Genomic DNA, 27,694 nt, shown 5'->3' with positions numbered 1-27,694 from the left:
GAGGGATTCCAACGCAATGCACGTTGCCAAGACTCTAGACAATGGTACCTGTGCCTCGCTGACTTAACCTGACCTGACCTCACCTCATCTCATCTTCTAGCATTCAGAGCTGTAGCTACATCCACACTCCACTCTGCACGCGTTTTCGGCATTCCGTACCGTAGCAATAAGCGGATACCCGCGAAACCCATGAAACCTGCCGTGTCGTCTAAGCTAGAGAATGAGGTCTTCTTCGTTTATCATTGCACGACCTGCATCAAACATCCAAAAGTTAGCAATCGCATTTTCGCACACGGATTTCAATCCGGCCAAGTCGAAAGAATAAGAGGTATATCTTCAGGACGCAGACATACCTTCTCTCTTAGCATTCCCATCCACTGCTGCAAGCTGACTCCCTGGTCTGCACGATCCTCAACGAGCAATGTCTGCGCCCAGAGCTTCAGACTTGGGTCGCCATCTTCCTTGATGATATACAGCGTGGGGACAACGATGCTACCGACCCCTTTGGCGCGGTGATCTTTGCTCTTCTCGATGACGGCGCGTACCCTTTCATTGAACTCATTGTCCAGGACCGGCATGGTGGTCTTGCCCTGCTTAAGCGCAGTACGATCATCGGTGCCGAAGACATCGAGGAGAAGAGCCGGAACGGCATCCCGGCCTATCCAGAGGAATTGGTTGACGCCATCATCGATGAGGTAGAGACCATATGGGACGATACGCTCAGATGAGAGGTTGGTTACAGGAGGTAGAAGTATTTCACCAGTATGAGGATCGGGTACACCGGCATTATCGGGCATGTCCTTTAGCGAGTTAATAGATGTAAGTTGCGTCTAGACGGAAGGCTTACGTGAAGGCTGTAGAATTTCGGGTAAATGTACTGGATGAGTAATGGAAGTGGAAGGGTGGAAAGAAGGCAAAGTGCTGTTGAACGTAGGTCCGAAGGGATTTGGGCGGATTTGCGAAGCCCCACCTGGATATAGTTAGATTGACATAAGTAGGTTACTCGAGGGTTGAAAAACTCACGTTCTTTATTAGACCTAAGAACATAACCACCAATGGACGAAGATTCGCCGGAAGTTGAAGGCCTCCACCACCTGTTCAAATGTCAGATATTTTGCGTCTTTGCAGATGATAAAGTTGGAACAGGATGAGCATCCTTTGGAACTTACCCATGTTCCCACCAGCCAGCTCTTTCCTATACGTCTGCAAGATTTCAATGATCTTCGCCTGGAGGGCGTCACGAGCAGCGTCAAGCCCGCTTCCCAAAACCCTCTCAACCGCCTTGTGGCTGAAGTAAACAGTGATAGCAGCCGGATCCGCTGATGCATAGATGTTTGCAAGGCTTTCAGTTGTGGGCAAAGCTAGCGTCAAGACGCGGATTCGTCGTTCGCCATTGCACGTGGTGTGTAATACTGCTGCTTGAAGGCACACGTACGGCTTATCGAATCAGCAAATCAGTTGAGTAAGAGTGTCCCCAGATGGGTGGCTTACCTTCGTGATCGTCTCATCGATTGCAACTTCAACCACATAAGCCTGATCTCGAGGAAAGGCTGGGAATGCGCAAAGATCACTAGATCTGTATAGGTGAAGGTGCGGTTAGCGTGGGACTAATGGAAAGGCAAGAAAGGGAGATACGAACCGATTGAAGAAATTACTAGATTCTTCTATTAGCCATGCATGCCTATATTAATCGAATTTAGGATAACTTACCCGTAGAAGGTGCTCATACGTAGCCCGGTGGTAGCCCGGACTCGAAGCACCGCTTCTAATCCAATCTCGGATGACAGGTAGTCGCTGAATTCCCTCGCAAATTTAATGGCATCTTCTGATCTTGCAGCATTCCACCCAGGATAAAAATAAGTCTGTCCGCCAGTGTACCTCGGAAGGTTGCTCAAACTGGCTACGTCTTGGTACTACAGAGAATTAGTATGGTAGAAAGAAAGATGTAAAGGTAGCCAGTGTCGTACCTGTGAAGAGAAGAGGAACATGTCGATCGAGACTTGGTTCTTCGAGCACTCTACAGCAAAACTCTTGTAGAAGCTATTTTGCGTCCCGAGCAACTTGCTCTCGCCACTAGTACCCAGTACTTTCTTGTCCTCTCGCATCTCCAGCTTTCCGTGCCCAACATTGGGAAGAGTTGCGCTAAGCACACAGATTTTCCCTCCAACAGGTGCCACGAGCTTGTGCCCTGCTCGGAGAGCAGATCCCATGGCGGAAGCTGTGATGGGAGTGTCCTGAAACATGGACTGAAGTTTCTCGAGGAATGTCTCCACATTGGCCCGGCATTCCGATAGGTTCACGAGGAGATCCATCGGTGTAGGTAGGAAGGGCTCGTCCAGATCACTAACAACCAACATGCTAGGGTCGTTGTTCTCGCTCCCATCCCGCGGGATAGAGAAATAGTGCAGGCTGGAATCAACAGCCATGAATCCAACTCTTGTTCTCCTGTCTGCATTGGGTATCCTATCCAGGCTCTCCAAAATACATCTGGCGCTCGTCGCTAGGAGCCCGTTCGTAACCGCGGCGTAGCTGACGTCAAAAAGGAAAAGATAAACCAACGGTTGCGGCGGTCGAACCCTGCACACATCTTAGCTATCCGAATCTGGCTGCTCAAAGAACTTGAGGAGGCACATACATGTACTCTTGGGGAGCGACAAATTCGCAGCAGCTGAAATTCAACTCCTCCCGCTGCCAACGATCACGGCTCTTTTGTGCGGCGGCGTCCCAGTCAAACGCTTGAGGGACATCATTGCTGAGATTGCACATGTTGCAGCGCCCTGTTGAATGTGAGCAAAATCCCGAGTAAATGGGTCTTGGCGCACATACATCGATGCCCGTGGTCTAGGAAAGTAACAAAAGGGTTTATGTATGCTCGGCATCGTCGACACCTTGAAATGACCTGGTCTGGTACAACGGGGACCGGGTCTTCCGAGTCGTGTAAAGATGTGTATGGCTGGATAACGAGGGCGAATGGTAGCTTTGACTTCTTCAGCAAAGAATGGGTCGTCGGCACACAGTTCAGGGTTGATCGTATGTATCGAGGATCCGCGTTGGAGTGTGGACTGGGCGTGCAGGAAGTCTGTGAAGGTATTAGACATTGAATCATGCCAATTCGGGAGGGAGCATGCATACATTCGGTGGGAGATGTATGAGAGGTGGAAGCTGGTCCACTTCGGCTGCGTTCAATGGTTGCGAAATTAGGTCTGTGGGGTAGAGCTGGTTGAGATGCGCCGCCGTTGGTTGCTGCATTGGAGGAGCAGCCTGCACAGGTTGGCCTCCAAGACTCATATTTCCAAACTGCTGAGCCATAGCATCTGGGGATTGGGGCATACCCGGGGCCATGCCCGGCGGTATACCAGGCGGTCCAGGCGGGGGAGCTGCATTCACTCCTTGGGCGTTGGCCCCAAACTCATATGCTTGGGTGGCATACCGATCGCGCTTCTTCTTGTGTGCATCCATGGTGGTGTATGGGTGTGTAAGGTGTGTGGAGGTATGGAATCCACCTGCGAGGTTGAGCTTCTCGTATGTGTCTTCTTGGATGCGGCGATTTCCGTAGCTCCAAAACTCAGCGCCAAGCTTCTAGCGGAACGAGGGGCAATGGAGAAGATCTCTTGTCGCCTTGTTTTCGAAAGACATGTCAACACCTTCTTATGTCGAGATGTGAATTACGTGTTAGCTTTCAGCTCCCCTCTAGCTACCGGATCAGCTCAAGGCACCAACAATGTCCGACCACAACCTGTCACGTATGTCAGAGTAGGCCCCGACAGGTCTTGTCGTCAACTTTAGACCTCCCATGGAGCACCTCCACAATCTACCGACAGTGAGGCGTTATCATTGATGGTTTCTGGGCGCTGCTAGACCGGATATCAGATATTAACTACGATCCCATTCACAAGAACTGAACGTCCTAGTTCGCGTAGCCACTGTAAGAATGAAAACAGCCACGTGTTGAGATATTCGGCTACAGAAGGAAATGCGCTCATTAATACATGTAGTCGTGATAAGCATTACACAGATATCAGCGAGCTTTCATCGACCTCGACTGAGGATACCTTTAAATGACTCCCGCATGCTCGATCTCTCTTCTCTCTGCCTCGGTCATGGGGTATGGTGGGCGCACCTCTCCGCCAACATTTGAGCCCAACGAGGCGCCACTAGCAATTCGCCTCTCGCCGCTGCCACTCCTGCTCCTTGACGCCTTCTCCCTGTAGGCTGGATGCTCTTGCAAGGTGGTATCTTGCCCAGCTTCACTTCCATATCCGTTTCCATTTCCAGTCAGTCCGCCTCCAGGCATCGCACCTACACCAAGCGATCCGGCAGAGGAGTGGACGGGCTCAAGATTAGGCTGCCAGTTCCTGAGGTCATCTTCGGCATCATTAAGGACTTGGCGGGTGGCTTCGCTGCCTTCAAAGATGGGATGCGCATCCCCTGGAACGATGGGAGTGTCATCAAGCAGGTTGATGATACGGCGAGCTTGCTTAGCCAGGATAATCTGTTTCTCCGCACGTTCAATCGTGGCGGCGAAGTGGATGTCGTAGGCTTCCTTGAACTTTTGACGGGTCTAGAAACGAATGGTTAGAGGTGCTTTGCGTAACCAACGCAGAGGTAGGCTTACAATGTTGGTAAGTTGCGCTTCTGCAACCAAGTTCTGGGCCTCCGCTCGGACGAGCTCCTGTTCGAGTTGCACAATCTTAGTGCTCTGTGGTTCCTTGTACTTGAGCTTGGCAATCTCATCTGACACCTATGATCTCCTCAGCATCTCCCCATAGAATCCCTCGCGATAAGCTTACCTTCGCTTTATGGTCTCGGCTAGGCTGAACAGAGCTCTCAGTATTCCGGATCTGTTTCAGAACGCCTCTGTAATCTTCCAACGCTTGCGCGAAGAGATCTTCCTGCTCGGCGATTTCCGCCATCAAGACTCCCAGCTTGTCCGAGATCTCCGACACCGCATCGTCGCCGGTAGCCTCTCCCCATTCAGAGAGCTGTTGGGCAATGGCGATGCGTTCGCGTCCTGCCGTCTCGTAGGCACCGATAGCGTGGTTTTCCGTCTTAATGAGTTTGTAGAGTTTCTTTGAGAGTTCAGGCTGCTGCATGCCTCGCAGGGAAGCCATTGTAAAGCGGTGGCGCGGTACCGACTTCTCGGAGCTGCCGCCGGACTCCTTCTTGGATCGTACCGAGAGGGAGCGGTTCCTAGTACGAGTAGGCATGATGGTAAGTGTACGGGCTCGAGAAGGTGTGCGCGATGGAGGACCCGGGTATGCTGGTGGTGGAGGCGGCGGAGGAGGGTTGGTGGGGTATGCGTAAACGGCCATTACACAGCCGGCAGAAGTGAAGCTGATACGGAAATGGAAGGGAAAGGGTATAATGCGATTGCAGGTAAAAGGCAACAAGCGACAAGAGCAAGAAGCAAAAACTGAACTAGCAGAACAACTCGAATATGTGAAAAGGGATCGAAGACCAGCTTACATTCTGAAAGCAAATCAAAGAGAAGTCCCTCGAGATTATATGGCGTTCTGTCCATGGCTATTGTTAGCATTCTGCAATGTCTGTACTCGGAACCACTCATGTTAGCCGTTCGCGAAGCCTCACAATGGGCGGCTCGGTAAATTATTGCCAGTGATTTCCAGACGAGTCGCGTTGTACCGGGAGATGAACGTACGTTGTTTGAAACAGTTGGCGCTGTGATTACTGCGATGCGAAAGACGGGGAATGGTCTTGTTTGGGAATAAGGGACCTTGCAGGTTTGACTGGATGGCATGGAAGTCGCGCAAGCGCCCATGGATTGCCGGTGATGTCATTCGCGAGTGCAGGGAAGGCTCACTTAGCGAGTTCACGTGAGAAGGGACCGTCTAATCGAGAGAAGGATGTGCTACACGTCAACAAATGTGAAGGAACACGACTCGTCATCTGAAGTGGAAGGCTGCATCCCAGCATTCTCTTAACACGCTCCCATACACCTATTATCAACACAATCTAAGGAGCATCTTGGATGGTTCAATCACCCTTGCTTGAACTCCGAATTCGACATATATTCGCTTTCCAAAGTACTTCAATGCAATCGTTCTCGAAAGCACGTCGAAGCATCAACCAAATCTCCAGTAGGAAGTTTCTCTAAGGCTTAATGTGGCAACTGTTCCTTCTTCTTCAAGCCTTATTCGTGCCTCCACCTTCTCGGCTTTGCCACTTTGATCCCTTCCAGATCCTTTCTCGCAGCTTCTATAGTCTTGGGCCAGACGTGAGTCAACCTGTTGTTCCCTGTTATGCTTTCATTTCATAATAACGGATATGCCAACGCCCTCGCCTGCTGTGAGATAGATACAGTGATATGAAAAAGCTGCCCAAAGATCTTCAATGGCCACTCCACAGGCACCTGCACCTAACGCGGTTTGACTATCTTCGGGTTGGCGGGGGAAATGCAAATAGTCTGCCTACTATCCGTATGGGCGATGTCTCGAGGTGGCCCCTCTCGGTAAGATATCCGAAAGCCGGATTGGATTCCAGTATCTTCTACCACAAGTGTCTAAGCATACGAGGAGCTCCAATACCCTTAGAAACAGTTGCGATACCCAAGGAACAATGGTGTACTATCCACCAAGAAGAGCAGAAATTTCGGGAGTACGGGTGTGGGCAAGTCCAAAGTGGCCTACTAGCAGTATTGTAATTCTTGGTTTCCTTGAATAGAACAGGTAGCTAGCTTCGGGTTGCGATCTAGCCGCCAACGCGAAGTTAGCCAAACGCAGCATCCGGGAATTTGCTATCAAGAACTCTCTCTCTCATAGGTTTGCTCCAACGGGTATGGACCCAATTACGGCCAATGTGGATTATTTTATTGAGGACCAGGGTATGACTATACGCCATAGTCAACCTTGAATGCATCCTAGAAAAGAGGAAAAAGAAGGGCGACGATGAAGGCCGGTGTCTTCGACGAGAGCCGGGTGCTGTGTGGTGTTGTGCTACGGCTTGGGGACCTCGCGCTCATAGCATATAGGAAGCTGGATCTTGGGCGATTGACCACGAGGAGCCGTTTTCGAGAAGAGAGTCGATATCGGGAGACGGACAGCGCAAGAAGAAGAACCGATACTCAAATCTGGAATAGAAATCGACCACGGCCCCAATTAGTGGACGAACGGTGGTTAGGAGTTTTGTGCGGTGCCTCATGGTCAGTTCTTCCTATGATTGGGTTGTGCAGGTGAAATTCATTGCCACAGTTATTGACACTTAGAAGGATCAAAGCAAGGAAAATGGAAGGTTTGGACTTGAAAGATCTTGAATTAGGTTCTAAGGTTGAGCATGGACATTTGTTGGACTTGACATTATATAGGATCGTGTCTAACACGCAACTCTAGGCGGATGGTAATAATAGTTTGACCACCTGGAAAATGGTGCTGTTACGGCGAAGTCCTTTAGTTTTTACGCGACTATAGAGATTTTCCTATAAGGAGCTAGCAATACATTCCAGTTCTATCTCGAAATATAAATGTAGCGTTGATGGAACGAGGGAGGGTCGTTAATTTTTGACCTTGGAGGAATAACACATCTAGCCGAGACTTCTTTTGTACTAGCGTTAACACGTGCGCCAATTTTGCATCTTCGCATTACCTCCTGAGTATTTCTACATCTCACCCTACCATCACCCAACCTCATTGCCTTGCATCCTTGGGCCAATCAGTTATAAAATGCTACGAATCAGAACCCCTGCTGCCTCTGCGTAATCCCCTTTTCGAAAAGGGCAAATTTCCCAATTCATCATCATTGCCTCTCGGATTACCTGGAGGATCTTGACGTGGACCTCATGAAGACGCTGCTCAGAGGCGCTTGGCAATCGGAGATTACTCCATTCTGTCTGGCTCAAATCCCAAGGAGCAGTCATCACTCTGGTGCATGCCTTAACCCGGATAGCGCAGCACGCCCATGCTCAAGAGCTATCCACTTTGCCTTGGCACGCTCCACCATCAACGCCGCATAATTAGTAACCCCTCAGCATCTGGGCCACCAACATCTATAATCAGCTATCTTCAACCTCAAGAAATCCACCCCTCGTTCACCGCTTTAAGTCGTGCGGCCACGTAAGTGGGTTTCATCACTATCATTGCCTCCTATGTTCAACGACGGTGGTACTTGCGGACGTCAATTTACACAATAGTCTCTCCTAAGCTGACATGTCTGAGGATGACACTTGCTTTCCATCCGTCTCGCTTCCTTGTTGTTTGTTTGTTAATCCAAGCAATCGGGTCCGTGTGCTACTGTGCGCAGGTGCACCTTGCAGCAAACCACTGGAATCGTTGCCCATCTTAGTCCTCCCTCTTCTAAAAATGTTCTCTAACGTCCTTGTCGCCTCTGAGAGGCTTCCTGCAGCCCTGCCCTTCCAAGTTTTCCAGTCTGACTTGCATTATCCTTATTCAACAATTCCGGGTCGATGGAGACGTAACAGTGTGCAACGCCATGCAATGCTCGCCGTGGGAACCTTAGTGCTGCTCGCCTCAATGCAGTGTTCCGTACCACGCTCGCTGATCAACTGAAGACATCTTGGCATCACCCTCATATCAAATACTCGCCTACGGAGTACTAGCCTCATTCTTCGCAGTGGGGGACCGCGGATTGGCGCTCTACCCTATGATGATGCCTGCTGATCAAACTTACGGTTTTAATTCGATCTAGCATGGTAGTGGGAAGCAGTTAGGGCACAGTCTTCCAGTCTGCTGGGTGCACCCTTCGGAGCAGGCGCGACAACGCCGCTTCACGGTGCTGAGGAATTTTTAATGCAGTGTTCCCGCGCTGTGGATTTTTCTCGCTACACTGCTATCCTTCACTCACTGCGTCACGATGATCACTCTCAGAGCTGTTGCAGCAATTGCTGCGTGGATCAACATTGCCCATGCGATATGCCCTTACATGGAGCACGATGCTCGAGACCTTCCCGCCAACCACCCTCCAGTTCGACGAGATGGATACGGCCCTACAGACGACTTCCTAGCGCAGTACGAGATTGACGACAACGATGTCTACCTGACCAGCGATGTCGGTGGCCCCTTCTCAGACCAGAACAGCCTAAGTGCAGGAGATCGAGGTCCCACTCTCCTTGAGGATTTCATCTTCCGTCAAAAAGTAGCGATGCCTTCTTCATGCCATAGAAGTTATTAACGGAGCTAGATCATGCACTTCGATCACGAGAGAGTGCCGGAGAGAGGTAGGCCAATCTCTGAAGATTTCATCAAGCGTGATCTAACTTTCGCCCTTCAACAATCATTTAATGTTAAGTCTAACTAACCTTTGTGTTAGCGGTCCATGCGAGAGGCGCGGGCGCTCACGGCGTCTTTGTCTCCTATGGTGATTGGTCTAACATTACCGGGGCATCCTTCTTAGGTTCAGAAGGGAAAGAAACTCCTGTCTTCGTGCGATTCTCTACTGTTGCAGGGAGTCGCGGTTCAGCAGACACTGTGCGTGACGTTCACGGCTTTGCAACCAGATTCTATACAGACGAGGGAAATTTTGGCAAGTAGGACCCTCCATGGGGGTATTCTTCACTAACTGTATCAATTAGACATCGTCGGAAACAACATCCCTGTGTTCTTCATCCAAGATGCAATACTGTTCCCGGATCTCATTCATGCTGTCAAGCCAATGCCAGATCGCGAGATTCCTCAAGCCGCTACTGCTCATGACACAGCGTGGGATTTCTTCAGCCAGCAGCCAAGTGCCTTGCACACGCTCTTCTGGGTAAGCTGCAACCAACCCCTCTACCTAGAGGATCCACTAAATTAAACTACAGGCTATGTCTGGTCATGGCACAGTGAGGTCATATCGACACATGGACGGCTGGGGTGTCCACACATTCCGTTTCGTAACCGATGAAGGCAAGACGAAGCTTGTCAAATTTCGACTTCGCACGCTGCAAGGGAAAGCTAGTCTTGTGTGGGAGGAGGCGCAGGTCACATCAGGGAAAAATGCAGACTTCCACCGTCAGGATTTATTCAACAGTATCGAGAAGGGTCTATATCCGGAGTATGAGGTGTGTCATCGTCATGCCGTGCCACTTTGTAGAGATACTAACACGCGTCGTGCAGTTTGAAGTCCAAATAATGGAAGAGGATGACCAGTTGCGTTTCGGATTCGACCTCCTGGACCCAACCAAGATAGTACCAGAGGAGCTCGTCCCTTTCACTCCGCTTGGAAAGCTGACTTTGAATCGGAACCCAAGGAACTATTTTGCAGAGACTGAACAGGTCATGGTAAACTTCAACCATCTCATTGGTTCGCTTCTGTGGCTGACCTGCATACCCAGTACCAACCCGGCCATATCGTAAGAGGGATCGACTTCACCGAAGATCCATTGCTCCAGGGCCGCATCTTTTCTTACCTCGATACCCAAATTAATCGTCATAATGGCCCTAATTTTGAACAGCTTCCAATTAATCAGCCCCGCATGCCATGGCACAACAACAACCGCGACGGAGCTGGTACGTTGACCACGTAGCATGCAACAATCCAACGTAATTTGCTGACGCACCAACAGGCCAAATGTTCATTCCGCTAAACACGGCCGCATACAGTCCCAACACCTTGAACAACGGCTCCCCGCGTCAGGCCAACCAAACGACGGGTAATGGCTTCTTCACAGCACCTAATCGTAGCGGATCAGGCAAGCTTGTGCGCGCAGTGTCATCCACCTTCGCGGATGTTTGGTCACAGCCGAGACTATTCTTCAATTCTCTACTCCCTGCGGAACAGCAGTTCCTCGTCAACGCCATGCGGTTTGAGACCTCTCAACTCAAGAGCTCCGTCGTGAAGACCAATGTGCTTATTCAATTGAACCGCGTCAGTCATGACATTGCCGTCCGTGTGGCGACCGCTCTTGGCCTCGCAGCTCCAGCCGAGGATCCAACGTATTATCATGACAACACAACGAACGGAGTCTCTGTAGCCAAGGATCCTCTCCTCACGGTCGACGGCTTGAAGGTCGGATACCTAACATCTAATTCTATATCAACTGCCAATACCAGCATGGCTTCGCTGAAATCCGCACTTAAGGCTATGAATGTCGATCTTGTCGTTGTTGCAGAGAGTCTCACAGAAGGAATCGATCAGACATACTCCGCAACCGACGCCTCAAACTTCGATGCCATCGTTATCGGTGAAGGCACTGCCTCGCTCTTCGCTCCACCACCTAGTCTTGCCAACATAAACTCGACGACTCTAACATATGGGAATGCGTCAGCAAACGTCCTATCGACACTGTACCCTGCTGGGCGCCCACTCCAGATCCTTGAGAGCGGATACAGGTGGGGTAAGCCTGTTGGTGCCGTAGGCTCGGGCAAGGAGGCCTTCGGTAACGCGGGGATTGAAGCGGGGACGCCGGGTGTTTATGCAGTTGGCGATGCTAGCACCCTTGCGAATAGCCTGGAAGCAGGTCTGAAGACGTTCAAGTTCCTGGACAGGTTTCCGATGGACTCGTGATTTAAGGTTGGGTCTACGATAGTTGTTCTATTGAACAAGTGTAGTGTGGTTGTGATTTTCAACGAGATTTTCAAAGGTTAATTCAGAAGCCCAAAATTGCGCAAAGTATATCGAAACTAGATAACAGGAGGCTTGAAACCTCAATATAACCGTCAGAATTAATAAAAAAACCCGGGATTCTCACAGCGGCTGAATCGAGACATGGAATTGGCTGTATGGTCCCAACAACCTGGTTTGATATGGCCAAGCAACACACTTGAAGCAGGGATATTCAACCTTGCATATAACAAACGACACAGGGAGATCTAAGAAACAAAAGATGTAATTCTAAGGTTCTCAGGCGTCGCTCTTAGACGCGCGATCGAGACAATAACTCACTTAACTCCCAGATTCCTTTCCATCTTCATTCGGCTTCCGTCCACAAACAACATATACCCAAAACCACAGTCTCTGCCCGTCTTCTCTACCTTCAAACTCAGCTTCTAAATTCCGCACCGCAGCCTCGACTTCACCTTCGTCCCATCCCGTCTCCCTGCCTAGTTTGCGGATCGCAGGGACGTACATCAAAGGCGTCTGCTTCCCCACATACTTCCCAAAAGCGGACGCTTCGGGCGTGAGGCCTGGCCATACGCCAGCAGGAGAAATATATCTACGGATGTTGATATCGACCAATCCGGCAGCAGACATGAGCGACGCAAGGGAAGAGCCAGCGTGTGGATTGAGGTGTTTTGCGAGGAGGAGAGCGTTCATTGTTTGGCTCCAAAGTGTCTCACTTTTCAGTCTTTCTGAAGGGTGTATTTCTGCTGTTAATTCTGATAGCGTGAGATTGTGAGATGCGAAGGTTTCGGCCGCGGGAGAGGGGGAGGATGGAAACATGGGAATCCGGTACCAGTGGTAATCTGCCTCTTGCATTTCAATCCATGCACCAGGTTTTGCTAGGGAAATGGCGCGGGAGAGGTAGGTGGGCCAGTCGCTTATTCCGTATATAAGAAGGCGGGAAAAGACGTAGTCGAATGAGGCAGGTTTAAAGCGTGGATCTGGCGGGTCCTGGGATACCAATTCGTCGAAGTCGGCTTGGACGTAGCTCAGGTTTGGTAACCTCGACCGCGTGTATTCTGGAATTGGGGATAAATCCACGCCGTAGACTGTCGTCGAAGGATATGCGGAGGCAATAGTATGGGTGACTGATCCGGTACCGCATCCGATGTCTATTGCTTTGCTGATTTGGTTCGATATGGGAGCGTGCATGATCCGTCCCTCCATCAGCCCGATAAACAGCGAGTGCTGCATTTCTAGTCGCTGGTGTTCTACATTGCTGTTGGGTTGCACTCTGTGAGACTTTGGCGCACAGTCTCAAGGTATGATTCACTTACTCATTTGGTAGGGAATATGCGGCTTCTGTTGTGTGGTACGTTCGGTCCATTTGAATAGCACTTGGTGGGTTTGCTGGTGTAATGGATTCCAACACCTGCATCTTGATGAATGTGCTAGGCGTTGTTCCGACTACGTGGTGTTGGTAAACGGGTCTAAAGTGCTGAGAGACGTAACTATAAAGGTTCTTGAGGGGACTTGGAGGATTGACTCGCGGGCAACTTAACCTGAAGAGGCGAAAGCCCCTTGCCCAGACCACGTGATCTATATTAGAATCGAGGGAATTTTAACGACTGCGCAAACGAGAGCTAGACCCGGTTGAGGTGGCGTAGAATCCCTTCCCTATTGACCAATTGCAAATGTATCGCGTATATGACCGTCTTGGTATGTCCGCTCGGCTACAGGGAATGAATGAAAAAGTATCAAGGTTGCAGAAGTCGGCAAGACTCTTAGAGGGGTCTAACGACGGCAAAGGATAACATCAAGAAGCAATTGTGAGATTGATATTTAACCCCGAAAGTTTAGAATTGAGAAACTGTGATGGTGGGGCTAAATCTCTACGGCTAAGGAAAATATCGAATCCTATATTACAATGTGAGAGAAGTAGCGCGCTCTTGTTGGCCGGGCCTCGAAATATGGCAGAATTAGCCTTCAACTTCGCCTTGGTCGCATGTCTTGTTGACATAATTGTCATCTTGAATACAGGCTGTCAAGGATGGAGGTCATTGTGCTGAAGGCTTTCATATATGTATGTACGTACATACATAGACTTCGTTAAAATCTAAGAGTGCGGTGATTGCTGTAGGGTGCCTTCCCCGTGCTCGATGGAAAGACCAAAAAACACAGGTTAAAATCGAGAAGAGCAAGGATGAAAACATTGAGTCAACTGCCATGTAAGGTACGAGCCGGAACGTTCCAGGTTTCCGTAGGTTTGGTGCAGAGCGACACTAGACGCCACGCTGCATTTATCTAGTGAGGTCATCATGGTTGGCAATTGTGAATGGCCAGAGCAGATACAACGTTGTTCTGGAAATTTGGCGGAAGCGTCAGATGCCATAGTAGATCCGGTCCTGAGCGAGAGTTGCGATCTCGTGTTATTGATAACGAGGCGGCGGCCGCGGACGCCCACACACAGCAATTTCTGCGCTGATTCTCTCAATTTCGACGCCATTTCGACGCCATTTCGGCGCCATTTCGACTGGAAATCTCAGTTGGATGAACATCCAGAGCACACGAAGAGCGATGATGGTGATATGTGAAAATGAAGGTGAGGCTGGAGGGGCAGGTGTTTGGCGCCTTCCGGTGGCTTGTTATCGCGCGCTTGTCCCGTTCGGCGGTCGGCCAGTCCCGACGTCATGACGCGCTTCCGGGGTGAGGGCTTAGTGAGGTCACATCACCCCACCACCAAAATCCCATCCATGACCGCTTCCTTGCGAAAAGCAGGTTATGTCCAAGAAAATCAGCTCATGCTGAAATTCACCCCTCCTATTGCTAGCTTCAGACCGCCAGAACCAGCACCATGAATCAGGAGAGCTTCTCGACCCAATTACCGTTGCACCACCAAGCAAGCAATGGTCTGGAGACTGCAACCTCAGCTCACTCCGGCTTCATTGTGCGTGCTCTTTATAAAGCTGGATCTCCTTCTGTGAATGCCTGCATCTCTTCACTGCATAGCCAATTGGCAGTACCAAGCCAATATAAAGCTTCCTAAGCACTTTCAACCAACTCTTTTCCGCCAGGGTCCGACCCCGCCTGCGTTTACGCATATATAGCGTGCCCCTCAGGCAGGTTTTCTTCATACGCAACCCCCAGCTTCTTCTCACTGCTACCCCACCATGGCTCCAAACGTCGAAAAGACCGCGGCGGAGCTCGAGACGATGAGCATCTCGCCGTTCGGAACCGCCAGGGCCACAATCAACGAGAAGCCGCTCAGTGAAGAAGAAGTTCGCAAGATGAATAACTACTTCCGCGCGACAATGTATCTCTGCTTGGGCATGATCTATCTCAAAGAGAACCCACTTCTCCAAGAACCTCTCAGTCTCAACCATATCAAGCGCCGACTGCTTGGTCATTGGGGCTCTGACGCCGGCCAGAGCTTCACCTGGATTCACATGAACCGCCTTATTAAGAAGTATGACCTTGATGCTATCTTCATTTCGGGCCCAGGTCACGGTGCGCCAGCTGTTCTCTCAAACTCGTACCTTGAGGGTGTCTACTCCGAGGTATATCCGGACAAGAGTGAAGACATTGAGGGAATGAGGCGCTTCTTCAAGCAGTTCTCTTTCCCAGGTGGAATTGGCTCCCACGCTACACCCGAGACACCAGGCAGCTTGCACGAAGGTGGTGAGCTTGGATACTCCATCTCCCACGCTTTCGGTACCGTCTTCGACCACCCAGACCTGATCTCAGTTACAATGGTTGGTGATGGCGAAGCCGAGACTGGCCCCCTGGCTACGAGCTGGCATTCGACCAAGTTTCTCAACCCAATCACAGATGGCGCAGTCCTACCAGTTCTTCATCTCAATGGCTATAAGGTGAGCACTTTAGAGTAAAGCATAGAAGCTCGTTGACGCAACTGTAGATCAATAACCCCACTATCCTAGCTCGAATCAGCCACGAGGAGATCGAGGCTCTCTTCGTAGGATATGGCTGGACACCTTACTTCGTCGAAGGAAGTGACCTGCCAACTATGCATCAGGCAATGGCCAGCACTATGGAGCGTTGCATTACAGAGATTAAGGGATATCAGAAGCAAGCCCGTGAATCTGGCAAGGCTTTCCGACCTCGATGGCCCATGATTGTCCTTCGAACACCGAAGGGTTGGACAGGTAAGCTCAGGGTTCGCAAAGCAGCGCTCGGAAGGGTGTGCTGACAGGCTTTTAGGACCCAGGAAAATCGGCGACCACTTTAATGAGGGTTTCTGGCGCGCACACCAAGTTCCAATTCCCGACGTCGCCTCCAACAAATCCCACTTGAAAATTCTCGAGGACTGGATGCGTAGCTACGAACCTGAGAAGCTGTTCGACAAGTCAGGCGCCCTCATCCCTGAACTCAAGGCTTTGGCTCCATCTGGTGTTAGGAGGATGAGCGCGAATCCAGTCGCCAACGGTGGTATTCTCCGACGCAAGCTACACATGCCCGACTTCCGCACTTATGCCACCGAGGTCAAGAAAAGCGGAGTCACCAATGTGGGCAGCATGGCTCTGTTCGCGACTCTCCTGCGGGATATCGTGAAGAAGAATCCAAACCACTTCCGTGTCTTCGGTCCAGATGAGACAGAGTCCAACAAACTCGGTGCCATCTACGAGGCAGGGAAAAAGGTCTGGCTTGGTGAATATTTCGAGGAGGATGCTGATGGAGGCAATCTCGTTACTGAGGGCCGAGTTATGGAAATGCTGAGCGAGCACACTTGTGAGGTACGTATCGCACATATTTGCTCTAACTCATTGCTAATTTCACTTTCTTAGGGCTGGCTCGAAGGCTATATCCTATCGGGCCGACATGGCTTTCTCAACAGCTACGAACCGTTCATCCATATCATCGACTCCATGGTCAACCAACACTGCAAGTGGCTAGAGAAGTGTCTCGAGGTTGAATGGCGTGTCAAGGTCGCGTCGCTCAACATCCTCCTCACTGCCACAGTCTGGAGACAGGATCATAACGGATTTACCCACCAGGATCCTGGCTTCCTTGACGTCGTAGCGAACAAGAGCCCAGAAGTCGTCCGGATCTACCTTCCGCCAGATGCAAATTGCCTTCTCTCGGTTGCCGATCACTGTCTCCGAAGTGCAAACTATGTTAACGTCATCGTTGCCGACAAGCAAGATCATCTTCAATACCTAGATATGGAGCAAGCGATCGCCCACTGTACCAAGGGTCTTGGTATCTGGGATTGGGCCAGCAACGAGCAGGGCGAAGAACCGGATGTCGTCATGGCATGCTGCGGTGATGTCCCTACCCATGAATCACTGGCTGCCACAGCTCTCCTTCGCCAGCATCTTCCGCAATTGAAGATTCGTTTCGTTAACGTTGTGGACCTCTTCAAGCTGATCCCAGAGAAGGAGCATCCGCATGGTCTCTCCGACCGGGAATGGCGTGCCATCTTCACTGATGATAAGCCCGTCATCTTTAACTTCCACTCATATCCGTGGCTCATCCACCGTTTGACATACAAGCGCAAAGGCCAGCATAATCTCCATGTCCGTGGATACAAGGAGAAGGGCAACATCGACACTCCCTTGGAACTTGCAATCCGCAATGAGACCGATCGATTCAGCTTAGCCATTGATGCCATTGACCGCCTGCCTGTGCTCGGAAACACAGGCGCTGCTGCTCGCGAGGCATTGCTGAATGAACAGATCAAGGCTAGGAATTATGCTTTCCATGAAGGGATTGATCCAGAGGAGTTGAGGGCATGGGTCTGGCCATTTTAGGTCCTATTCCTTCATTCCTTCTCGCCGTTATGAGAAGCCTATGCGATGACTTGACGGCCTGTATCATATTAACGCTCTCCTTCCTTCCCTCTTTCAATTCACAAAGCTTTTGATACAGGCGTTCTGATATGCAGGCCATTTGGAGCTTAGGGGGTTATCTTGTATTCAAAAATTCATAATGGTAATGAAGGGGTTTCGGTCGATAGACGCAACTAGGAATTACATTGTTTTTGGACACTTTATGATGCGCGTATCTCCAACTATCGCTAGATTACTGCTTTGACCTAACTCTCGAAGTCTTTCTAGGTTGGCAGGTTAGCAGGTTGGCGGGTGATCACTCAGCTTCACTACTGAAACTTTCAGTCATGCGTTCCCTTCCATTGCAGCTAGAAAGTGTCGACTTTCCTTCACAGCCACGCTCACTACTTATCTCTGTTTGTTTAATGATGCACGCCTTCATTAGAGTAGATCTTCCGGTCCATCCTGTCTCCCTCAACAATTTAAATCACCTCCTATAGCCATCCTTATGAATTCGCAAGCCCCAGCATATGCTCCTCGCGTTCTAGAGATGATATAATGTGTCTGGAATTGCGTACTTTAGCAGCACCACATTCGGAAGCGGTAACGATGATCGCTGTTTTACGTCAACGGTGTTATCCATGTCATGATAGAGCTTGACCGGCAGCTTGACAGGAAGATTGCAGAACCAAGCAACCACACGTGTTGCTCATAATCCAATTACAAGAAGACCATATTTCGTCACCTTGCTCATTCCAGACTTTGTGGCTTTTCCTTCCCCCGCTGCATGGCATTTTGTCGGCATTTCTGCTGGAAATGAGGCGTTCTCCGTCATAGCAGTTGCAACAATCGTGCTTCTCAGGTTTCGAAGAAATTCTCGGCAGTTTGTGGTGTGGGAAGAAGGCCTAGTGATAGTTTGGGAAGGACGCTAGGTAGAGAGTTTACGAGGATTATTAGGCAGGAAAAATGTAGGCCATCGCACATGTGTCCCTTTTTCTCATCTCCCCTCCTCTTTGCCCTATACTCTTGAGTTGCAAGGGTACCCTCTAGTTATTAGTTTCCGAGCAATGTCACCCAAATCTGGTCTAAGCAATGGTCTGGAAGCTGTTCAAGCATCACCGTCCCTCTCTTCTGCGGCTCCTGCAGACTTAGATGACACTTACGAGGCATACAGGAGGATCCAAGGCGTAGAGGTCAACTAAGAGGAAGCAAAAAAGGTTCTGAGGAAGCTAGAAAAGCGGATCGTCCCTGTTCTCTCCTTCACGTACCTCTTGCAGTATTTGAACAAGAATGGGATTAATTATGCTAGCGTGTATGGACGGCAGAAGGGCACCCATCTGCATTGACAATATTACTCTTGGCTAGATATTATATCCGAATAGAAGTTTCGATTAGAAGCTGATGGTGTTTTCTGGTTTCTATCTTCTACTTTGGATACCTTGCTGGGCAGTATCCTTCAGGCTAACTACTACAACGCCTCCCGACCGCCAAGTTTCTTGGGGCCGCAGCTCTTGGTGAGCTCAACTACGATCTACTTCTGGATATGACTGAGTTGTATAGGATGGGGAATCATTCTGATGACGACTCCTGCCTGCAAGAGTTTCGCTGGTATCGCTACCAATCGATTCCTTCTAGGCCTGCTCGAGGCAACGGCGAACCCGGGATTCGTCTTAATAATGAGCATCTAGTACAGCTCCGTCGAACAGCCGCTACGACTTGAAAGTTATTATTGCACAAACGGCATCGCAACCATGTTCGGAGGTCTCATCGGCTACGCTGTCGGACACATCACCACTGGTCTCCCAAAGTGGATGTATGTCTTTCTCATTTTCGGGTCATGCAGTATGGCAATGGGCATTGCCACGTTGCTCTTTCTTCCAGAGCTACCACTGACAGCTAACTTTCTGACCGAACACGAACTTGCGATTGCGGTGAATCGGGTTCCGACGAATCGACAGGGAGTAAAAAATCGGCATCTTAAGAAGTATCAAGCATGGCAGACTGTGACAGATCCGAAGACTTATATTCGTTTGTTATGGCTGTTGGGGCACAAGGTCCCAACTCGGCGTTGACTAGTGTAAGTATTTTAAATAGACATATGCCTTACTAGACCAAGAGCATGTTAATTGTCCTAGTTCACTTCCATCATCGTAGGCTCATTTGGTTTCGATACCCTAGGTACACAATACCTACAGATTCCTGGGGAGCCGTGCAATTCCTCTCGCTCATTGCCGGAGGCTTCGTCTGTATCCACTAGCCAAACTCTCGCTGTATCACTATGATAACTGCCAACACCATTTGTATCCTTGGCGCAGGGATGCTCGTTGGCCTCCCAAGCTCCAACAAATGGGGAAGATTGGGTTGGGTTCAGCATGTCTCTGACGATTGTCAGCTCGAATGTCGTGGGCTATACAAAGAAACCGTTGACAGGCGCAGCACTTTTCACGGGCTACTACGTGGGGAATATAATCGGACCCCAGATGTTTAAAAGCAGGGGGGCGCCAGGATACAAGTCTGCTTATGTTGCGCATGTCCCCCATCCGTCCGAATGTAAACGTCGACGCTAAGTCAGTCCTCAGTATGCTTATCGATTACTGTATCAAGCTTGCCATGGTTATTGTACTGTACAACTACATGTACTCGGTGAACAAGAAGCGTCATAGAGAGTCCGCGTCTGGAGTGCTTTTGACGGAGGGGCAAGAAAAGGAAGTAGTAGAGTTAGGAATGCATGACGTTACGGAGATTGACAATAAAGGCTTCAGGTACATACTCTAATGTGTCCTTCTATAGTTATTAGGGAAAGGAGAGGAGTTCTTAGGATGGAAATTCTTATGATCTTTGCTATTAAGGGATCCAGAGATTCTTAGAATAACACAAACAGATTAAATTTCAGTACGAGAGGTCTTCGTGCCTCTATCAGAGACTTTCTTAATCGGCATGCTGATGTTCTGGGTCTGCGTACGTATCCGCGGCGACCATAAAAGCATTTGTTTTCACAACATTCTCTGGAGCCACTTGGCAGCGTAGGTGGAGACACATACTGCCCTCCTTCAACAGAGCCTCGTTATTTGTGCATAGCTTTCAGGCGTCGAAACCTAAAGATTCCTTGACATGCCCTACAGTATCCCCGCATTGACTACTTTAGCTTTGTAACATCAGGAAGCATTTACAAGGACACCTGCCTACAAGGGAAACAAGTTGTTGGGGTCTATTTAAGCTTCAAGGGTGGGAACCTTTGACTTTGTCAGGTGGTGGTACGGGTGACACGGCCAGCTGCAGACTCGGGCAGGGTTGCCGATGGCCGCCTTGAAACATGTTTCGATGGACCCGACTTCAGCTTCACCTCCATTCACGACCTTTCAATTCAACGTGCTTCATCGCCCTCACCCCTTGTTAGAGCCTCTATTTATCATATACAGCGCATGCTGCACGAGGTCATCATCGCACGAATATCCTCGCGCATGCAGATCGCAGCGGACGTCGAGAGGATGACGCTCGCTTTTTGTCCTTCGCCTTTCACGCGACCCTTAATATCGGGCTGGACCGTGCATAGGAGGAAGGATCGGGCCAGCTACCCACTTTGCATCGACGACTGTTCAAGGTACCTTTAGACTTCCTCAAGCATCGCGTTAGGTTTGTTGTGGAGGAACCAAGCCGTTGCCTTGCTCATGCCTCGTCTTTTCCCTTTCCTTTAGTCTGTATGACAACCCATTCAAATCTCTTCCGCTGATTCAGCTGCCAATGTCCGTTTCAATAGGCCCACGGAGTGGACGAGTCGCCCTGAACTTCGAAACATGAAACCCACACTCGTATTCTCCGGTACTTGTTGTTTCTCCGTTTTCTTTTTTGGACTGTAGTGTTCTGGTTCGTCATGGGGCGGGAACTATTATGAGCTTATTTGAGAAGGCGTGCTCCGTTTCCACCCACTCCTACGAGGGCTCAACCATGCTCGCTACACTTTTCAGCCAGAGCTGTCATTTCCGGACTCTGTAACCCCTCCCACAGGTCCGGACCCAGAACCTACGCCAAATGCTGCTGGTCCGAAGTCGCTAAAGATAACTTCTGATTAAGCATATTTCAGTCACTGTGTGTGGCTCACGCTGTTATGGCCTATTCAAATCAATGCCGGGGCAGTCATACCATTCCGCTGCGCCTCTTCTCAAGTCTCAGCATTCAATAGGGAGGGAAGCCTTGCAAGGGTTGTATGGGAGGGTAGTCCGCGGTCAGACGCAGGTTTCTATAAGACTGATGGCGGCGGCCACAGACTATCACTTCACGATGCCCATCGTGACCTGACCTCCTGCTTTGATAGCTTGACACTCCTTTTCTTTCTCTTCAATCATTTGCATCACCCTTTGGTTCTATATCACACTCTTTGGCGGCATTTGCACATTTAACTTGCTCATCACTCTCGGGCCTGGCTCTGCTCTACACCCTTCTTTCTTGTATTTATTCTCACTAGTTACTACACACTCACTACATTTGCTTTGCCAACTCTTTACTCCGACAACTCTCCATCAGAAGTTATCCAATCAAGATGAAGCTCTCAGTCCTTTCCCTCCTAGCCATTACCACGGCCGTGAGTGCCTGGCTCCCGCACGAGCGAAACCTCTTCGGCGAGCAACCTAACTCTGTAGCTTCCTACCTCCCCGCGGGCAGAGGCCGTGCTGTTAAACGCTTCACTTCCGGCTACAACAAGATCCGCGGCGTCAATCTCGGTTCCCTCTTCATCATCGAGCCCTGGATGGCAAGCCAAGAGTGGGATTCAATGGGTTGCGGCGGGACAAAGTCTGAATTTGATTGTATGATCAAGCTTGGACAGGACGCTGGGGACGCAGCCTTCCAGAAACACTGGGGTAGCTATATTGGGGAGCAGGACCTCGATACAATAAAAGCATATGGATTGAACACGATCCGTGTTCCAGTCGGATACTGGATGGTTGAGGACACCGTCTGGCGCGACAGCGAGCATTTCCCTAAAGGCGGACTTGCATACCTCGACCAGCTCGTTGGCTGGGCTGCGGACAGGAACATCTACGTTATCCTAGATCTTCATGGCGCACCTGCTGCGCAAGAGCCTAACCAGCCGTTCACAGGCCAGGTAGTCATACGTCTCACCTTAACCTCTGTTCATCTTGGTTTACACATTCTAACAAATTACAGTACGCCCCTACTGCAGGTTTCTTCGTTTCGTGGCAATATGACCGTGCCTACAAGTTCCTCCAAGCAATGACACAACGCATCCACACAAATTCCGCTTATCGTACTACTGGCATGCTCGAAGTTCTCAACGAACCTGAGCGTAATCACCCCGATCTGATCACCAGCTACTACGCCACGGCCTACGCCAAAATCCGGGAGACCGAGTCACAACTCAACGTCGCACAAGGTCAGCAACTCACGATCCAGTTCATGGACAAGGGTTGGGGCGCTGGTAATCCGGTCGATGTCATAGGTTCTAAGCCTAGCGTTGCATACGACGACCACCGGTACCTAAAATGGGACACTTCTATCGAGCACACTAAGGCCTCGTATATCAAAACCTCCTGCAGCGATACTTTCGGTGACGGCGGTAACACGCCTTTGATTGTCGGGGAGTGGAGTCTTTCCGTCAAAGACGATCTTGAGCGGACTCCCGACTTCGATCCAAGTGTACAGAGCAACAAGGCTTTCTATACGCAGTGGTGGGCGGCCCAAGTCTCGGCATATGAAAAGCAGCTCGGGTGGGTGTTTTGGAGCTGGAAGACGCAGTTAGGCGACGATTGGAGGTGGAGTTATAAGCAGGCGGTGGAGGCGGGTATAGTTCCTAAGGATCCGAATCAGGCTGCGCAGTTAGCGAAGTGTTAGATGGCTGGCGATGAATGGAGAATCATTTCATTTGGCGATTGAGGGTGGATGATGGCGTGATAGTTTGGCTGTGGGAGGCATGAGGTTTGGATGATAACTTCGATTCTTCTGTGTCATGGTTTTATGTTACTCTCATAAAAAGGGGTTTGAACATTAATGCCCTTGTTAGAAGTAAATATAAGGCACATCAACTACTCAACGAAAACCTCCAGGAACACTCATCTCTCGTTTACCCGGGTCTGATTACCTATTAGCTAAATCTACTTAACCGCCATACTATCCTCTTCTCGCAAGATGTCCTTGCATCCCACATCGTGGTCATGCACCCCTCTCACTGACAGCCCTCCATTTACCTCAAATCAGCTGCAACAAAAAGGAACTGCTGATTTTCTCCCGCGGACCCTATTCCGCATCTACCAAGTCGAATTACTCGAATCCCCTCTTCTTGGCCAACTATAGGTTGCGAGAATTCGTGGAGTGAAATACGGGGATATTATAGGTTCTTAGGCCTGGAATTGACCTGCGAGTTGGAAACCATACGTATCCGAGAGATAACACTGGAAGTCTCGTGAAAGTTGGGAACCTGCACAGGAGCAAGTTTTGAGGAATTTGGAGTGCTTGTGAAGGATATATAAAGCTGTTTGGCCAAGCCCAAATGTATACGTATATGTCCCTTTCTTCTCAGCCGGGTAGGAGGCTCCTACAAAAAGGTGGGTGGGTCTCGGGTCACCAAGACCTAACCAGGCATTGATTTAACACTCATAGCGGTCTACCTTACCCAACCCTTCGTCTCCTTCCCCTACATCCACTACCTCTCAACACCATCTACCAATATGTCCACCATGAAAGCCGTCGTCATGCACGACATGCCGGCGGTCCACCATCCGTCCTCAAAATTAAAATGCACCCCATTCCTCTGTCGCCAAAGAAAGCCAACTGCCCGCCCGTACCCAAGCTTCAGGACTAAATCGATCCGAACTCTTTACCAACCAAGGCCACTCCTCGAATATCCAATTTCCACGCACCCTAGGAATCGATGATTGTGGGACTGTCGCTTCCACACCGGGGAGTATGCAGTTTAAAGAAGGCGATGTCGTGGCTACGGCTATGGGAGGTATGAGGAGGTAATTTGATGGTGGATACGCGGAGTATACTGTTGTTCCTGCCACATAGGCCCAGAAACTGGATGTGCGAGCTGAAGACGTGGGAAAGTGGGCTGGTCGGGGGATGTTGGGCGCGGCACACTGGATGCTGCAAACGGCTTACCGGGGGGGGGGGGGGGCTTCGTGCGGAGTTTTAGAATAAAAAAATAAAAAAAGAGGGAAAGTTGTTAGTGACGGATGGAACGATGAGTGCAGGGCTTTTAGTGACTGCTATAACGAAGATTACGGGGGTGGGTGTTATAGGGACGACGAGGAGCGATGGAGGAGCGGGTAGGTTGCGGGATTATGGGGCTGATGGGGTGGTGGTTCAGTGCTTCCAACAAGGTGTAGTACTGTACTATTGGGCGATTTTGAGGCCTGTAAGTTACGGGTGAGATGTTGAGTACGTTCGTACAGCAGAGAGGAGGAGGGGTAGGTGTAGGTATTGTAACTGTTACAGCCCACGTAATCTGTATAAGTAGTACAATTTAATTTAAGTAACTGCATTATACTCTAGTTAAAACAGCAGCTAATATTATAGGTCTCTAGGGACGCAGGATTAAAGTCTAAATAGCTATTAGATAACTAATTCTATCTAGTAACATAAGAAGAGAGGTCTAAAAGCTTACTACTTACTACCTTATTCTATAACTACTTAGTTCTTCAAAAGTTAAATAGCCTTAATTGTTACACTTTTTTTTTAGTAAGCTTTAATTAACGTATTTCACAAGCGAGCAGTCTAACTGTTAAGATGAAGGTGTACAATACACATAAAGACAAGCTGAACTGCTCTTATCCAACGTAGTGTGAGAGCACTGTGAAGCAGGAAGTATGAAGCGCAGAAGGGGGTACAGGATAGTATTGATAGACGAATCCTTGAGGAGACTCAGGGGTTCGTGAGAGGATATATATATATGTGCTGGGGCACGTGACGGGACGTCATGTGCCCAAGGCCGGGCCGAGGGCTCTCCGGGGAGAGTCCGAGGCATGTCCAAGTTAACCGTGACACGTAGTTTATTCAGACCTTGAATAGTTAGGATCTAGGTAAAAGACTTAGACAAATTGCTGCCCTCTAAGGCAGAGATTTGTTACTGCTTATATACATGCTGTAAGGACGGGGCTCTGTACCACTGCGCTAATACAACTAAAAAGGTGCGAATAATCAACTAACAGTTGATCTGCGTACAGAATAGTATATATACTTGTCGCGCGTAAAGACCCTAGTACAAGCCGTTTCCAGCCTTACAGTGCACTATCACCCTTTGTAAGGACTAGCGTAACAACACTACTTAGACATGTTAAAGGAATATTAGAAATAGCTTACACTCTAAGCTTTTAAATAAAACACAACACTCTCTAAGCAACACGCTATAGCTATGTACAAGGTCTCTTAAAAGATAATAAATAACTAACACACTAGACAACCTTTACAGGCTAATTCTACAGCTAACTTATAAAAGCTAGATAATAATAAAAAGTAGGTAATTACTAAGCATATACTTAAGCTAGATGCAGAAGGATTTTCTTTTTAGCTAGTAGCTATAGCTAATATAGCTAATTCTTTGCGTGCTAAGCATAATCTAGGCTATGTTAGCATAAACTAGCCTAGTATGTTTATTAAGCGTTATCTAGAGCTTATAAATTATTCTATCTTAGGTTGCCTAACAAGCTAATATCTAAAGATTCCTTGTGTCTACTATAACCCTACCCTAGCCCTTACTGTACCTCTATTCCCCTAAGTATTTAGTTACACCTCTCCTTGTAACAAGGTAGGCGTAATGAGGCAGGCAGGGCGCCTGCCTTATTACACTCTCTTGTAGCTAGCTTAGTAGTTTTCTAATATTCTCTTGTACAAAGCCTATAGATGTTAATAGAATTCTTAGGCTTCTAAGTCCCCACACACTCTTATATGTCTCTAAGTAGATTCACACTGCATTTAAATCTATTGTCTTGCCTGTGCTATTATAATAACTTTATAACTATATAATATATTATTATTAAAATTTAAAGCCTATCTAAAATAAGTGTTACAATCAGCATGCTCAAGCTACAAGCAAGAGGTGGTGTAACCTAACTAGATTAAACTAAGGAGCAGAGGAGCTGCTCTGCGAGTTTAAATATACATGTGTGCCCCCTGCCAAGGCGCTACTCGTTGCGCAAGAGAGGGAGCTGAAGCCGCAGAGCATGTGACGCGGTACGCGCCGTCACACTACTAGTTATTAAGTTCTAGTTAAGAAGGTAATACTGTTTATCTAAAATTAAGGTATAAATAAGTTAAAATTTTACATACATTTAAACTTTTCTTTACTAATAATAGGTAAAATTTAGTAAAACATATGCTATTTTATAGCTACACTTTATTTCTATATTATATTAAATTCTAAGCCTATTTAGACATATAGTAGTAAAGATATTTTAAATCTAATTCTACTATTATGCTTTTAAAATAGGCTAATTTATAGAGAAAATTACAAAAGTCTTTTAGACAGCTAATAAGAGAAACGCTAGCTACAGAGGTTAGAGACTGCTAGCCCCTAGGCTATACTCTGTTTGGAGTAGCACTATGCATGGTGGTTTGTACATCCTCTCGTCACACCGGCTGAGCTAGCTGAGATAAGAAAGGCTTGAGGACTTGCGGTGGGCTAACCCAAAATAGCCTAGCTGAACTGAGAAATCTCATCTCGGCAATCCAACCACACCCCATCTGTCTTCCCTCCGTGCATCTTCCACCTCCAGAACGATGCTCGAGATCGCCTGTTTTAATGCCTCATCAGCAGTGGCTGCCGCGAAAGCAGGTGCTGATCGAATAGAACTCTGCGTAGACTATACTGCTGGTGGGACAACACCGACGCAGGACTCTCTTCGCGAGACTCGGGTAAAGATAAACATACCCGTCAATGTCATGATCCGTCCACGGTCAGGCAACTTTATCTACTCGGAGGAGGAATTCAAACAGATGAGTTTAGAGATCCAAATGCTCAAGCCAGCTGCAAGTGGCTTTGTTTTCGGAATTCTGGATGACCAGAACCATGTCGACTTGGAGAGAAACCGAGCATTAGTTGGATTAGCAGCACCTCTTCCCTGTACATTCCACCGAGCATTCGATTTGGTGCCGGATTTCCACGAAGCAACGGAGAACATCATTACATGCGGTTTCAAGTCCATACTTACGAGTGGAGGAATGGCGGACGCGGTTTCCGGAGCCGGTGTCGTTGGTGAGCTTTGGAAGAATTTCGGAGATAGGATCGACTTTATACTTGGCGGTGGCGTTCGTTCCACGAATGTTGAATCTCTGAGACAGACGAAGATCAACTGGTATCATTCAGCAGCTATTACAAAACCAGGCGAAGAAGTCGACGAGGAGGAGGTGGTGCAGCTTCAGACCGCCCTCAAACGGAAATGAGGCCTTCACTGAAAATCCCGTCACCC

General features: G+C 49.0%; 9 protein-coding genes across 9 annotated transcripts; 5 read left to right on the top strand and 4 right to left on the bottom strand.

Moving 5' to 3' along the window:
• On the bottom strand, positions 1 to 3,491 carry BDR25DRAFT_299710 (COPII component protein). The gene is made up of 12 exons (XM_033689215.1): positions 3,133 to 3,491; positions 2,827 to 3,079; positions 2,636 to 2,777; positions 1,968 to 2,577; positions 1,711 to 1,913; positions 1,640 to 1,654; positions 1,492 to 1,576; positions 1,170 to 1,437; positions 1,024 to 1,094; positions 848 to 970; positions 354 to 800; positions 1 to 251 (listed from the first exon to the last, which is right to left on the bottom strand). The coding sequence occupies exons 1-12, from the start codon at positions 3,457 to 3,459 to the stop codon at positions 240 to 242; spliced, it is 2,556 nt and encodes an 851-aa protein (XP_033554821.1). The 5' UTR covers positions 3,460 to 3,491; the 3' UTR covers positions 1 to 239.
• Positions 3,492 to 4,054: 563 nt separating this feature from the next.
• On the bottom strand, positions 4,055 to 5,111 carry BDR25DRAFT_207576 (uncharacterized protein; the record flags this gene model as incomplete). The annotated part of the gene is made up of 3 exons (XM_033684537.1): positions 4,055 to 4,561; positions 4,616 to 4,741; positions 4,791 to 5,111. The coding sequence occupies 3 exons, from the start codon at positions 5,109 to 5,111 to the stop codon at positions 4,055 to 4,057; spliced, it is 954 nt and encodes a 317-aa protein (XP_033554820.1).
• Positions 5,112 to 5,989: 878 nt separating this feature from the next.
• Positions 5,990 to 6,870, top strand: BDR25DRAFT_348276 (uncharacterized protein; the record flags this gene model as incomplete). The annotated part of the gene is made up of 4 exons (XM_033694387.1): positions 5,990 to 6,098; positions 6,150 to 6,239; positions 6,312 to 6,638; positions 6,713 to 6,870. The coding sequence occupies 4 exons, from the start codon at positions 5,990 to 5,992 to the stop codon at positions 6,868 to 6,870; spliced, it is 684 nt and encodes a 227-aa protein (XP_033554819.1).
• A 1,914-nt stretch (positions 6,871 to 8,784) lies between these two features.
• On the top strand, positions 8,785 to 11,642 carry BDR25DRAFT_299707 (catalase-domain-containing protein). The gene is made up of 8 exons (XM_033689214.1): positions 8,785 to 9,105; positions 9,151 to 9,187; positions 9,280 to 9,492; positions 9,542 to 9,717; positions 9,770 to 10,009; positions 10,065 to 10,229; positions 10,283 to 10,457; positions 10,514 to 11,642. The coding sequence occupies exons 1-8, from the start codon at positions 8,824 to 8,826 to the stop codon at positions 11,452 to 11,454; spliced, it is 2,229 nt and encodes a 742-aa protein (XP_033554818.1). The 5' UTR covers positions 8,785 to 8,823; the 3' UTR covers positions 11,455 to 11,642.
• A 190-nt stretch (positions 11,643 to 11,832) lies between these two features.
• BDR25DRAFT_308814 (S-adenosyl-L-methionine-dependent methyltransferase) lies at positions 11,833 to 12,928 on the bottom strand (the record flags this gene model as incomplete). The annotated part of the gene is made up of 2 exons (XM_033691035.1): positions 11,833 to 12,784; positions 12,828 to 12,928. 2 exons carry the CDS (start codon positions 12,926 to 12,928, stop codon positions 11,833 to 11,835), a joined length of 1,053 nt encoding a protein of 350 aa, XP_033554817.1.
• Positions 12,929 to 14,571: 1,643 nt separating this feature from the next.
• BDR25DRAFT_299705 (D-xylulose 5-phosphate/D-fructose 6-phosphate phosphoketolase) lies at positions 14,572 to 17,735 on the top strand. Its single transcript, XM_033689213.1, has 4 exons — positions 14,572 to 15,359; positions 15,407 to 15,653; positions 15,709 to 16,241; positions 16,293 to 17,735. The coding sequence occupies exons 1-4, from the start codon at positions 14,661 to 14,663 to the stop codon at positions 17,256 to 17,258; spliced, it is 2,445 nt and encodes an 814-aa protein (XP_033554816.1). The 5' UTR covers positions 14,572 to 14,660; the 3' UTR covers positions 17,259 to 17,735.
• BDR25DRAFT_390357 (uncharacterized protein) lies at positions 17,413 to 18,397 on the bottom strand (the record flags this gene model as incomplete). Its single annotated transcript, XM_033698093.1, has 6 exons — positions 18,222 to 18,397; positions 18,022 to 18,181; positions 17,866 to 17,984; positions 17,768 to 17,820; positions 17,597 to 17,728; positions 17,413 to 17,524 (listed from the first exon to the last, which is right to left on the bottom strand). Exons 1-6 carry the CDS (start codon positions 18,258 to 18,260, stop codon positions 17,413 to 17,415), a joined length of 615 nt encoding a protein of 204 aa, XP_033554815.1. The 5' UTR covers positions 18,261 to 18,397.
• A 3,416-nt stretch (positions 18,398 to 21,813) lies between these two features.
• BDR25DRAFT_206774 (glycoside hydrolase) lies at positions 21,814 to 23,123 on the top strand (the record flags this gene model as incomplete). Its single annotated transcript, XM_033684505.1, has 2 exons — positions 21,814 to 22,377; positions 22,440 to 23,123. The coding sequence occupies 2 exons, from the start codon at positions 21,814 to 21,816 to the stop codon at positions 23,121 to 23,123; spliced, it is 1,248 nt and encodes a 415-aa protein (XP_033554814.1).
• A 3,882-nt stretch (positions 23,124 to 27,005) lies between these two features.
• Positions 27,006 to 27,668, top strand: BDR25DRAFT_338671 (putative copper homeostasis protein; the record flags this gene model as incomplete). The annotated part of the gene is made up of 1 exon (XM_033693296.1): positions 27,006 to 27,668. One exon carries the CDS (start codon positions 27,006 to 27,008, stop codon positions 27,666 to 27,668), a length of 663 nt encoding a protein of 220 aa, XP_033554813.1.
• Between the last annotated feature and the right edge of the window lie 26 nt (positions 27,669 to 27,694).

Source organism: Lindgomyces ingoldianus, assembly GCF_010093535.1.
Source record: "Lindgomyces ingoldianus strain ATCC 200398 unplaced genomic scaffold BDR25scaffold_1, whole genome shotgun sequence".
Lineage (NCBI taxonomy): Eukaryota > Fungi > Ascomycota > Dothideomycetes > Pleosporales > Lindgomycetaceae > Lindgomyces > Lindgomyces ingoldianus.
The sequence above is the reverse complement of the archived record's forward strand: the minus strand, read 5'-3'. Positions and strand labels throughout refer to the sequence as shown.